Below are 14,056 nucleotides of genomic sequence, written 5' to 3' on the forward strand. Positions count from 1 at the left end.
AAGGACTGTCGCCTTTTCAGCGCGGACAATGTCCACAGCAGCTTGCTGAATAGATGTTTCAATTAGCTCGGCTGGAACAAATTACATCTGAAGTAGCATCCCTGATAGACAGATAAAACAGATAGGGATTCACACACAAACACGGACAAAGACACACAGACACACATCGGGGCTTAGCTTCCTCCAGCTGCGAACGCAAACAAGCGGTAGTTGTTGATGTTTGTGCTTAAGCTTACTACAGCAGGACCCAACACACACGCTTGACAACTTCTATACTGTAATGGACCGTGCTGTATAGGAGACATGACTAGTGCAAAAATTAAAGGAATAGTTCAATATTCGAGACAAACCCTTGTTCGCTTTCTTGCCGAGACTTTTTTCAGGAGATCGATACCACTGTGATGTCTGTGCAGTAAATATGACACTGGAAACAGGAGACAGTTAGCTTAGCACAAAGACTGGAAAAAGGAAATAATCCGGCTCTGTGCAAAGGTCACAAAGGCTACAGTACCTCTAAAGTTCAACAGTTATATATGGTGCGTTTAGATCATACACCAGTTGTGGTTTTACAGGGGGGTGTGTCCTGGACTGTTTCTTGGCTGGGAGCAGTGATCCTAAAAATAGTCCGCCATATAACCTCCCGTAAAACCACATTGTGTCATTTATTTGTACAGATACAAATAAATAAATAGATATAACGTGTTAATATGTGAGCTTTAGAGGCTAGCTGTCCACCCCCCCCGGTTTCCAGTGTTAACCTAAGCTAACTGACGGTAATAACGGTAGCTTTATATTCACTGTGCAATCATGTGAGTATCAATCTTCTCACCTAACTCTGAGTTAGAAAGCGAATAAGCCTATTTCCCAAAATGTCAAACTATTCATTTAAGGGTGTATGCTTTGAAAGCCACTAAAACAAGCTATTTTTAATTCCAGAAGACTATTTCCAATGATAATTGTACCATAGATGTAACCAAGGCCACTGACAAGGACATTTATTACAGGAACTTATTTAAATTAATTAAAATAAGCTCACACAGACTTAAGTCCTTTAATGTAAACTGCACTGAGGTTGTTCCACTCCAAAATACACCATTTATCCCCCTAACCCTCCTCAATCTCATTAAACTCTCGCAGTGTATAAAAACAATAAAACACTACTTTAGCCGTTGTAGCATAAACCTCTAAATTCCCCCTCCAAACACATCTAGGGCTGTTTGATACCAGCATCTCCACATCAATAAAGATGGAAAATGTATGCCTTTCATGTCCAGTTGTCTCTTATGGCTTTCAGTGTTCCATTAACCATGTAATTAATACCAAGTAGGCTCTCTATCAAGTTTGCATGGTTTGACGCTTTGTTCTTAATAGCTAGTAAATATCAGAGGCGGGCGTCTTTGTCTACGAGAGCTATCTTGCTGCCATCCACTTCCTACCCACTCGAGACTTTGAGGCATCAACGTCTTCCCTGAGAAAAAAAAGACGTCAGATAGCACATCATGCATTTATCTCCACCTTGATCATTCTTTCTCCAACCTTTCTTCGCTGGCAGTAAATGCAACATCAAAGACTGTTAAAGGTTGTGTCATGTCTCTAAAAGTGAGAACTGTTTCAAATGTTCCTCGCCTTTTTTTCTGGTTATTTGCTGTTTAAGTAGTCGGCATGGTCTTGTAAATTGATTCTTGCTGGAGCCAAGCACTTTTGGATAAACGTTTTAAGTGAATATTAAGTGAATAAACTAGATGCATGTAAAGTAACTGAGAAATGTGTTGGTTCAGGAGGAGGAGAAGCAAACATTGATGTTCCAGGAAAATCACTTGTTATTTCTGCTGCAGGCAGATGGTTCACTGCTGTAGTTTGGAGGAGCTTCAATGCTAAGGAATTGTTCGACAGTGTTTTACTGTCAGACTTTTGCCTTCCAAGTCCTTCTGAGAAGAGCTTCCTATAGAAGATAGACTACCTTTCATTCATGCATGCTCGCAGAAGTGGTAAAAGCCGATAATTAGCAACAACTAGCAGTTGCTCATCAACATTAAACATGTTGCAAAACTCTTCTCCAACGTACGATGTTATATTTCCCAGACACCCAAAAAAGGACTATGATTTATAAGTGACATAATCAACTGATGTACTGTAAATCAAGGAACTGGAAACAACTTAAAATGACACCCAGATAAAGTGTTAAGTGGTGTTTAATGTTGATGAACAGTTAATTAGAAGGACAACGTGCTTTTCAATTACTCATCAATGGTTTTTACTTCATTGCAGCCAGAGGTGTCAAGTAACGAAGTACAAATACTTCGTTACCTTACTTAAGTAGAAATTTTGGGTATCTATACTTTACTGGAGTAATTATTTTACAGCAGACTTTTTACTTCTACTCCTTACATTTTCACACAATTATCTCTACTTTCTACTCCTTAAATTTTAAACATAGCCTCGTTACTCCTATTTCAGTTCGGCTTGTCTTCATCCCGGCTTGTCATCGTTAAAAAAAATACCATATATACCATTCCGACACCCTATTGGTTTGTATGCGATCCATCGCACCTGCACAGACCCGGTGCTAATACGGCACCGGTGCCTTAACGACCGTTATCTACCGGACCGAATAGCAATTCGGATTTCGGTGCCTTATTTAGGTGCCACTTAAATGCCTGCCCTTCTCTCTGATGCTCCGAAAACGGACATTAGAGGGAACTGAAACATCGCCGCACGGGACGCTAGTCAACACTAGACTCGACAGCAGGTAACGTTAGCCTAGCGTTAGCTAGCAGCTAAACACAGTTAAAATGCGGACAGCTAAACGGTGTAAAAGTGTATTTCACTGGAGAGGATTGTAACACCAGACTGTAGCTGCCGTTGTCTGAAAAACACAGACTCAGCCTGAAATAAGTTATTGTTATTACATTTTTAATAAATCATTTAATTTTGACCCTGTGGCCTTAGCAATACACAAGCCTTTCATTAATGTCGCCTTGTGCTCCTTTTTTAAATTTAAACTTTTAATTGTTTTATATTTTTGAACATACAGAACAGACAAATACAATTGAACAAGGTGCTCCTTTTTTAAATATATATAATAGAGATAGAGAGAAGAAATGTGTCACCTTTTTCAGCCCTTCTGAGTTTGCAGGTATGATTTTAATATAACATTATAGTCATTATGTCTTTAGAAAAACATTTTTTTGTGGAGGTGGGGCGGGCTAAGCTTTTGTCCTTAATGGCATTTTTTTCCCCTTACATTACTTTTACTTGTATACTTTAAGTAGTTTTGATACCAGTACTTTTATACTTTTACTTGAGTAAAAAGCTTGAGTTGATACTTCAACTTCTACAGAAGTCTTTTCAAACCCTAGTATCTATACTTCTACTTGAGTAATGAATGTGAATACTTTTGACACCTCTGATTGCAGCACTGGAAAAATGTGCTGGAGCTACAATTTTTGTGGTTTAATTTTCTTGCAAAGTCCTGATAAAAAAAACCAACCTGAAACGGTAAAGTTTTCTTGTGCAAGGCGCTTAATTTTGTCACATTCAGTATGACTAAATATGGCTGTGGGTACGTGAGATATCTTCTAAGCAAAACTACTAAGCACTTTGGCTTAGCAGACTAAGCAAAAGGAAAAAACCAACTGCTGAAATAACACTTTTTGTTTCTCTTTCTTATCAATGATCAGTCAACTTACAAATGAGTTAAAGTGCAGCTTTTGCAATTTCAAGTGACATATTTGGAAGTTATTGTTTCACAAATGGGGATCATATGGCTTAAACTACCTTATTTCTTTGTTAGATCCACAGCAAGAAAAAACATTGTCAGATATACGTTGTGATGTAGCTACTTAAAATTCTGTACCATTATGTAAAATGATTATTTGTTCCTGCAATATTGGGAGAATGTAATATTTGTTGTGGTTTTGTTTCTGTTACTAAGATACTTGTTTACTTTTACTACTTAGTGCATAATGGCAAATTCTGAGAAAAGAGTGCTACTACAGTGTTACTCTGATGGCTGCATTTTTGCACTAAACCATCCTACCTATTTACTGCTCTGTGTGTTTAGTGACAAAAATATAATGAATAAACAATAGCTCCAGTAACACCAGTCATCGTACCATCAGGGGGTCTGTTGGAGGTGGTCACCACCACCACTCCGGTCTTGAACAGTGTCTCAAACAGCTGCTTCAGGATCATGGCATCAGCAATGTCGGTCACCTGAAAAGAACCAGAGAAGAAGAGAGACACATTCACATACTGTATAATTTAGCTTTTCTTGCAACAGTACGTGTGTGTGTGTGTGTGTCTGAGGTCAAACCATGCCATCAACACTCCATGTTGATTAGTGTCATTCAGGTGTGCTCATTCAATCCTTTGTGTCTAGTCATGACCACACACACACACACACACACACACACACACACACACACACACACACACACACACACACACACACACACACACACACACACACACACACACACACACACACACACACACACACACACACACACCCCTTGAACTGACTGCAAATGGTCACGAAGCGGCTTTCTGCTGAGGACAAGTAGCTGAGGCAATGCAGTGGTCCCGAGCTAATCAACTGAGCAGACGTGAGAATGACTGAACGCAAGCTAGAAAAAAAGAGGAAGAAAAGAATGATGAAAATGGAGCAGTGTGAATCCCGACTGGGGTCACGATGGCAGACAAAGCCTCTATCCAAGATGGATAGATTGAGGCTACACAAGGACTACAACACAATACTAAAACACTACAACCTAAACAAGGCTGTAATACATAAATCCAATTCAACTGTCCGCTGCCTTTTTCATCTACATCATTTCCACGAGCCCACAATAAACAAAGGTCAATGACAACGCTGAAGCAAGGACGTTAAATGAAGAGCTCTGACCTTTCTATTAGTAATCCAATGCTCTCACTTTTGTTCTCATCCCTCTCTTTTTCACCTCTGTTGTTCTTTTGCACAGTAGTCAAAGCAGCATGTAGATAACACACCTGATTAAACATGATGACTGACTAATACCAGATGGGCATATTGTAAAAGAAATTGAATTATTTCTCTTGTCGCTCAAAGTCGCCAGTCCCATGCTAATTGTCATTTATATTCATCACATAAATAAATTAACTTTTCTTCCAATATGACATACATTCAATGAAACAATTTCCCTTGCAAAATTATTGTTGCTGAAAGAATCCAATTTAGAGGAGAAACATTATTTTCCAGTATACCATCCACATTTTAAGTAAATTGAGAGATACATTTCAAGTTACTTTGCTATTATCTTAAAGGAAAGAACATGGATTTCTTGAATAAAAGGAAGACTTCTGCCCCGCCCTCTACTCTTACTCCCCTCTTACCTACTTCCCTGTGTATAACAGGCACTTCTGATGGCCATACCCACAGCATACGCCTCCTTTCATACTCTGGAGAGTCTTCTGCTTTTGCATATTAGCCCCACTGCCCTTGCCAATACTTGATTAACATTTGTGTTAAAGCCTTGATTTTAGCTAAGGAGAGGTGGCTAGGGGCATCAAATTAGTGTGTGTATGTGTGAGTGATTGTGTGTGCGCGTAATGAGAATCAACAGAAAGCCAAGGCTCTGTGTCTCTCTGAAGGGGCCCCCATTTTCTCCGACCGCAGGATTTTATTTTCATTTCAAAAGAATCATTTAAAAATGACCTTTTATACAACCTGGATTTGTTTATTCATGTGCCCTCAACATGGGGATAGTATGAGGGGCAATATTGATTGCTGAATGAGTATGGGGAGAGGGAAAGAGAATGGGTACCCACAGAATGAGAAAGGTGGAGGGGACTGATGTAGCACTTGTGGAACACAAAAATAATGGTGCAATCTCCGTCAGCCAATGCCGATATTCAAATGAGCATCCAATTACTCAAGCGGCTGTCCGTTTACAGCTAGACACACGGGTGCTAAATTAAACCTCTTTTGATGTTACACCTCTTTATGTACACAACCTATGAGCAGTTTCACAGAGGCTGCACAGTGACTGAGGCCCTGAGACAATGATGCTCAAGCGTTTTCTTCTCACTCTTCTTCTTCCCTCCTCGCTCTCTTCCCCATCTTTCCATCTTGGACCTCTCAATGGCGAGTATTCATTAGAGGAGCCGGGCGGGGGCCGTAAAAGGAGGGAGGGGGGGGCTACAAATTACTGATAATGGCACGGCGCTAATGAAGAGAATGGAGAAATGTCATTAGCATTTAAGAGGATAAGATCCATCTGACCCGCCGCAGCCAGTCGCTTTCTAGCTCCACTCACTTAAGGAAGCAGGAGAGTGCGACTGATACCCAGAGCCTCATTTGCATGGCTGAGTGGAGGAGGATGCTGATTGGTATAGACCCCCTACCCCCAACTCTCCCAACCTCTTGTTTATGCATCACAAACAACATGCACATGTCCGCTTGTTTCCCCTCCATTCACCGGTAGCAACAGTCGACAAGCGAAAACAGCAAAGCTGGCGACGGCAAACAAAACAAATCAATGAGAATGCACAAACAGCGCCGCAGTTTAAAATGTGAAAGACGGGCGGATGAAAGGAGCAGCTCTTGATCCTCGCAGATGCACAGAGAGTGATTAGAGAGAGCAAGCGCACCTTCTGTGACCTTTGACCTGCTGGCATTAACTGTAATGATATCAGTAAGAGGAACGACATTGTGCTGCAAACAGATGTGTGTGGCTGGCTAATGATAAAGACAGAAGCACACGTCTTTCTCTAATCAGTGAATGACTAACTACCTTACAGAGAATAGAGAGAGCTTCAGGCTTCAGTAGTGGCACTCTCCTTTGACACCAAAGGGTAAAATAATGAGAAGTTCTGCTGCACTAATGGTTGATGTTGCCTTTTAGTTGTGTAAAGCCAGAGTACAAAAACTTTGGGTGACTTGTTGTAATGGTTTGGGAGCAAACTAACTGTGTGAGTGCATAAACAAGTAAATAGACTGCTGCAGTTTCAATGTAATGACAACAAATTATTATGTGACATTACACATGTGTTTACTACTACTATACTAGTAAATTACTACTTTACCACATACTAAGGAGAGAGAATGTTCCATTGCTACTGGAAGTCATTTTAGAATTATGCCATATTCACAAAGGCCACTAGGTGTCCCCAGTCTTGTTTTTGTGAGAGAATCAAGATTAGAAGTATAATACTAATAGTGATCACAGATTGAACACTCAATACTCAGAATACACAGAGTGCAACATTTAACATGTTTTCTTTGCCCATTCATGATCTAGCAAGAGAGAATGGTACACCATAAAGCAGTTATTACTACCCAAAAAAAAATAATCTCATGTCCTCTGGCTTTTTACTGACTCTGGCTTTGTGTGTGTGGTTCTACTCTATAACATATCTGCTGTTGGTTCACCATTCCCCCTGAATATTGAATATGCCAGTAACTACACATATTAAAAAATTAAGCATAAACAAAATGTCGAAATAATGTACAAATTATTACTTCAGCATGACTGTAGGTCAGAATGACTGTTATGGCATCAAATTGTTTTATCTGGAACATTATCTGACATATTGTACAACACCCTGGTTGTTTGGGAGTTTGTTTCTCTTTGCAAACTTGTTTAAACCTTGCCTTAAGATATTATTTATACTAAATACCCAAATATGCCCTAAAAGACATACTTACTTTAAATCTTTGGAACATTTTAAGGACTATATGGGTATTTATTTAATCCTTCCAGCCAACGGGTATTTTTTTTTTTACCATAACATTCCTTTGCATTGGCACGCCATTATTATATAAAATTGAAGAAGCAGTATATTTACCAGTATCACCTATAACTTAATACTAGTGTCTACAGAGTAGATTTTTGTTTTTAGCAAATGTATGCAGTTGATACATGGTTTGCTATTTGTTACTAATGTTCAAACAGTTTTTTAAGAACAGACACACACACACACACACACACACACACACACACAAAAACTCGCTCACCTGAAACTCGTCAAAACACAAGAGGCAAGTTTCACTGCTGATCTCCATGGCAACTGGTGATATGGGGTCATAGGTGAACATTTTCCCTAGCCTTCGTTTTGGCAGGCTTTGTTTCCTCCGATGGATCCCTTTAAGCAGTACACAAACGTCAGGCATATCTTAAAGCACACCTGCATCGTCGGCAACCCAAACCCAGTGACAATACTGAATAAAGCGGTAATTTTATGCATAATGGTAGACAATTAGCAGGAGGGTTTCAGGACAAGCAGAGAGATAAATATAGGATCTCCAGCGCTTGAGGAGTCAGAAAACTTTCATAAAGTCAAGCAAGCAAACCTTTAGCAGTTAGCCCCGTGGGAGTGGGAGGATAATACTAACTTTTGTGGATGTCCAACATGAAGCTGTTGAAGTGGACTCTCTTTTTACGAGTGTTTTCCACACGGGAGTAAAACATATCCATGAGCATGGTCTTCCCTGTGCCTGAAGGGGATTAAAGAAAAAGCAATTATTCTTACTTCTGTCCTGATCTTAGACATTTTGTAGAGATTTAGCGCCACAGAAAATAAAATAGTAATATTTCTTTCTTTTTTGCGATCTTACCAACATCTCCATAGATATAGAAGCCTTTGGGGGGTGGTGGTGGAGCAGGTTCCTCCTTTGAGGGAAAAGAGGAAAAATTAGGAAATGACTGAAGCATGTTTGTTTTACACCAAATCTTATAACGGCTGCTTTTCATCATAAACAATAGTGCACAACAGTTTCCTTATTAAAAAAAAACACTAGCTGGTGACCTACATCAACTCTGTTATATTCATTACCATATAGGACTGAATCATCGTTTAATAAACAAAGTATGTTGAGGCATTAAGCCACCACTACAGTGTGAGGTTTCACATTCTCCAGACTAGCCCACCGCAGGGGAGGAAGACAAAGGGGATCTAATCAACAAGACAAGCCAGGGTTCCCACGAAAGAAAAGCATCATCAGAGGAACAATGGGGGGATTTGTCAGACAAAACGGAGAGGACTGGATGAGGCTCCATACGAGATGGAGTGGACTTGTCTGTGCAGCCTGTTTAGCGCTGCTAATTGTGATACGGTACTGTTGCATTGAGGTGCTGCTGGAAGTCATTGTGCTGCCTGCCTCCGATCATCAAAAGGTCCTTGCTTCAAAAAAACGTCTTCTGTGTGACCCAGCTGAGAATATTGAGTAAAGCCAAATATTGCTAAAGAGGGCCCAAGCCCTGTTAACGCATGTGTCATCAGTTTAATCACGGCATGTAATAAAAACCTGGAGCATATTTGTATATAGGAGGACAAATGATATATGTTTAATACAGGGTTTAACAACAGAGTGGTTGTCCATCCGTAACCAGGCAACACCAAATAGATTTGGAATTAACTAAGCACTAAATAGAAAGGTTTGTCTTCTTAAAATTTAATTTGCAGACAATGGCCAATTGAAAACTGAATGAAAAGGCAAACTCTCCCTCTCCCCACTCATCCCCTCTACCCCCTCCATCCCTCCATCCCTGCCTGTACTGTGCTGGAGGGAAACACTGGAAGAGCAACAAGCCTTTCCTGTCTGCTCTGGCATAACAGTGTGTGACTTCTCTCTGACTTCCCAAGCTGCCCTCTGGCATGGTGGGGTAATTGTCAGTGGTGGCTGGAACTCATTCTGCCACGGCAGAGTGGAGAAAGACAAGGCTGTCCCTCAGCCACTCTGTCTCGCTGAGCTCTGTGGCCTTGTCTCACCTCCTGTAGGAGGATATAGACTGGCACATGAGTGGAAAGTTCACATGCAGGACATAGCCACTTTGGCTTTGAAAGGACTTCAGGAAAATGGTATGTTTATCTACAGCCAGAGATGTCATGTCTCTCACTTAACCATTGTGTTGACTTTGGGTCAAATTGACCCGTTTTCAATTTTTGTTTTATACCAGAAAATATGGGACATAGAAATATGCGCTGAAAATGTGTAGAAGAAAAATTTTACAATTTAAAATGTTGGAAAAAGCAAAAAAAAAAAAAACTGAAAAAAAGGCGTAAAAAATGTCGGGAAAAAGAGCGTTTTGTTTAAGGTTGACGGGAAGACAACACAAGGGTTAAAAGGAGAATTCTGGTCGATTTCAACACGTAGCTCTGTTGTTTGTAAATTTGGAGTGCTGTCAGTAGCGAGAAAAACGGAAACAATCGGTGTTGCCTACGCCGTGTTATCCTCCTGCTACAGTTTGCCCCCAAGAGGCTGAAACAGGGCAAGTTTTAAACATGCTTTTAGCCTCTTAACATGTTCGAAATGTCATTACAAGTGCCTACCCATGTGAAGTGATTCCATCAGAGTTTAGTTCCTTTCGGTTTAGTTCCGGTGTTGAGATGGCAAGACGAGTGCTTCGGGACCGTCTAAAAAATACAACACCGAAAAGAGATACAAAAATATATTTTCAAAAATAGGCATATGCTTATTTTTTTTAAAGTAAGTGCTGTAGTACAACTAGCAGTAGACAAGTTATAATTGCGGTAAGTTTGGAGACACTACCTTATTTAATCATTAAATTTATAAATATTTTTGTTGCATCTCTTTTCGGTCCCCAAGTCTTGCCGTCTCAACACCGGAACTAAACGGAGCTGAAATTAGCACAACTTTTATGCATTTCTTTCACATCTACTGCAGTCAGATTCACTGTGTTCACTTGGAAGGAATCACTTCACATTTTGAACATGTTAAGAGGCTAAAAGCACTTTTAAAACTTTAAAACTTTTACAAACTGTAGCAGGAGGATAACACGGCGTAGGAAACACCGATTGGTTTCGTTTCTCACTACTGACAGCACTCCAAATTTACAAACAACAGAGCTACGTCTTGAAATCGACCGGAATTCTCCTTTTAAGAAGGTTAATGGAGTGAATACGGGAGTGTAAGTTAGGTTTGTGGTACAACTGTCCTGCTAGACCTACAGTGTACAGGAGGACTCTAGTGATGCAGGTCTGACTTGAAGAGGGTGGCTCTCTCTAAACAATGGCCCATTGTTAGCTGACCATCCGCAAAACCACGCCACATTGGGTCAATATTAAGTCAAGTGTACTCTCCTCATAGACTTGGTCAGTTAGTGAGGACAATGGCGGCACTTTCACAGAGAGAACAGAAAGGACAGTGGTATGACCTGATTCAAACCAGAATAATTGCATAAGTACTCCTGTCAGTGTGTATGTGTATGAGAGACAGAGCGAGAAATAAGGTGCAAAAGGAGATTGGGGCAGTGGTGTTGATAGCCTAACACCAAAGTATTTGTCAGAGTCCCGAATCAAAAGCAAAAAGGACAAGAATGGCCCAGACAATAGGGATCCCCTCATTACTGCATGGGGACAGTGAGAGAGTGAGAGGGGTGCCGGGACGGGCCCAGCGGGAGGTCTGCCCTGCTGCCTTCCAAAATCTCTGCCTAACCCTATGTGTCTGTGCCAGCCAACCAACAAAACAACTCCCACCACCAAATACTAGACAGTCAGCTCCCCTGACCTAAAAACAACAACAGCCCCCTACATTACGCCGTTCCAAAACTCACATGCATAAAACACTTCCCAGACCCCTACCCTTCCTTTGACCTGAGCACCATGGCCACCATCAGTGATACAACTGGAGTACAGCGCAGCGGACTCTGTAAAGTCCCTCCATGTCAATGAGGCTTTATGTAGCAGACTAAGAGTCCAGATACCACACTGTAAAAGGCTTTAAACAAATCCATGCTGCCGTGCAAATTGTAAACTGTGTCCAAAATCACTCACTATTTTCACCTTCCAACATTTTATTTGAGTGTCAGAATTCTATTAAATTTAGGCACATTTTTAGTCTTCAAAAATTCCCAGAAAGGAAATAATTGTCTCTGCAGCATGTACACTATTTTTTGTCCAAACAATGCAAAACCACAATGATTCAGTTTATATCATGTAGAGAATAGTGAATGAGTGAATGAGGGAGTGATTTCAGACATTGCACAAGTCTTGAGCATGATGATTGATTCTTGAAGTGGAAATAGAGTAGACTGACAAGTCAAAACCCAACTAAAAAAGGTCCACTTACTGGCTTTCCTTCCCCCGACCTTTTAAACATGGTCTTTATGAGTGGATGGAGTTTGCTCAGTTGTCACTGAGATGGATCTGTTGACATACAGGTCCAGTAGCTAGTTTTTTGTTATTAGAACAGCAACTGAACGTGTATGTCAACAGATTCATCTCCATGAAAACTGACCACACTCCACCCACTGATGAAGACCATATCATACGATATATGGGCCTGGTAGTCTTGTACATGCAAATACTCCCTCTCCTACAGGAACTCTTACTGAGCAGTGAACGTGGAGGGATTTTATTGAGTCAACTGAGTTTGTTTTGTGTTAGTAACCGATTTATTTTACAAGTCAGAGAGAAGTCATGCACCTGGTAGATAGGAAGAACGTGCTTGCTCTAGGAGAGTTGGAGAGAGTGTGTTAAATATGTTCTGTCTATGCGCATGTTTTATCCTGCTCCGAAGGAATTTTGGCTAAATCATAGTAACACATCAGAAAATTGGTTTCTTTTGCCATTGTGGTTAGGTCTGCGTGTGATTTTGATAAGTTGTCTTTCTTTTTTGGAGACCAGTTACATGTCAAAAATCTATCAATAAGGAATAATCTAAACCATGAGGAAAATCACAACGATTAATGTATGGGTTTCTTGACAACAAACATAAACTACCTTGACATTTCTTTTTTTAAAAAGACATTCATTGTATTTTGTGGGAGATAATTTGTCGGTATGAGTACATGGTATTCTGTTGAAGAGTGTTGATCAGACCATGCATCATTATGTATAATTATTTCTTTACCTTTGCAGCATATCCACCATCTTTCTTATCAGCTGTAGTAATGTGGTGCTCTTTATCTTTTGGAAGTTGACTGATGTCATCTTTAGAGTTTAGCCTCGGTGGAGGTGGGTTCAAGTAGATGCTGTTACTGTAGTTCTCCAGGGTGTGCTGCAGCTGAGCCAGCTGCTGGAGAACACTTCTCTGCTGAGCATCTTTTCTCAGGGAGCCACACTGAACTAGGCGATCATAGTGTCCACTGAAGGCACAGATAGCTGCTGCTGGAGACTCAGTGGAGCAGGATGATGCGGATGAACTGCACATCCTCCAACTAGTGTAACCTTGAAGCATTGCAGCAAAGGAATTCTGTGTTAATCGTTACACAAAGTTTACAAAAAATAGAGAAGATGCAATGAAACCATGATTGGAAAGAGGTGGCGCTACAGTCAAGTGTAATCCAGATATTGTAGGTGATATAGCAGCAAAGTTACCCAAGAAGACATGTTTTTATCTCTCACAACCTGAATACAATTGACTACAAGGTGACGAAAGCCACGTACCTTTTCCAGTGCAAATGGCTGCCAGTCGGCATATATTCTTTGAGGACAGAACAGTGTCTTTTAGTAAAACATTTATTGAGTATCTGAAAGCTGCAAGAACAGTGTACGCCGCCATGATGTTTCAAAACGCGAAAACTTTATTGACAATCATTTGGCATAACCACATGACACACTGCTGCATTTCAGGCCGATCCCTGTTGTTTATATGACTAAATTATATCATTGTTTATTAATAAGATTAAATATTCCGCTTATCGTTTTCTAAGTTAAGTTTTTTTAATAAGCAATATTATTTTGAGCATTAAATCCTGAGCACTTAAATCATGTTGAACGTTGCATAACCTGTGTTTTTACATTTTAGTAGCAATTACTTTACATTGCGAAGCGCGATTGTTCCGGATTATACAAATACAATGATTACAATTATGTATATCGTCCAAACGGACGAAGTGCCCGCTGTCAGGTTGTAAACAAACCAAGCAGCAGGTGGGCGAGAAGTGTCAGCTGAACCTCAGCTGATCGGAAGTGTAGCGCGCTGGCCTTTCAAGCTCGCGAAAGTGAGCAATACCGGAACTCGTGTGATTTGCCTTCAACATTAAAGTTACACCTACACTTTTTAGGTGTGTAAACGATTTAATCGTGTGTGAAAGTACATATATGACTATAT

The 14,056-nt window shown here is 40.4% G+C and overlaps 1 protein-coding gene across 1 annotated transcript in view; it reads right to left on the bottom strand.

The window, feature by feature from the left end:
* afg1lb (AFG1 like ATPase b) overlaps positions 1-13,873 on the bottom strand; it is a 29,844-nt gene extending 15,971 nt beyond the window's left edge. The window contains exons 1-6 of the mRNA XM_039782669.1: positions 13,390-13,873; positions 12,854-13,170; positions 8,597-8,651; positions 8,375-8,476; positions 7,997-8,124; positions 4,116-4,215 (exon numbers count right to left, since the gene is read on the bottom strand). Of these exons, the coding sequence (XP_039638603.1) occupies positions 4,116-4,215; positions 7,997-8,124; positions 8,375-8,476; positions 8,597-8,651; positions 12,854-13,170; positions 13,390-13,504 (817 nt within the window). The 5' untranslated portion in view covers positions 13,505-13,873. The remainder of the gene's footprint in view (positions 1-4,115; positions 4,216-7,996; positions 8,125-8,374; positions 8,477-8,596; positions 8,652-12,853; positions 13,171-13,389) is intronic.
* Positions 13,874-14,056: the final 183 nt, after the last annotated feature.

The sequence above is a fragment of the Perca fluviatilis genome, chromosome 18 (genome assembly GCF_010015445.1).
Source record: "Perca fluviatilis chromosome 18, GENO_Pfluv_1.0, whole genome shotgun sequence".
In the NCBI taxonomy this organism is placed as follows: domain Eukaryota; kingdom Metazoa; phylum Chordata; class Actinopteri; order Perciformes; family Percidae; genus Perca; species Perca fluviatilis.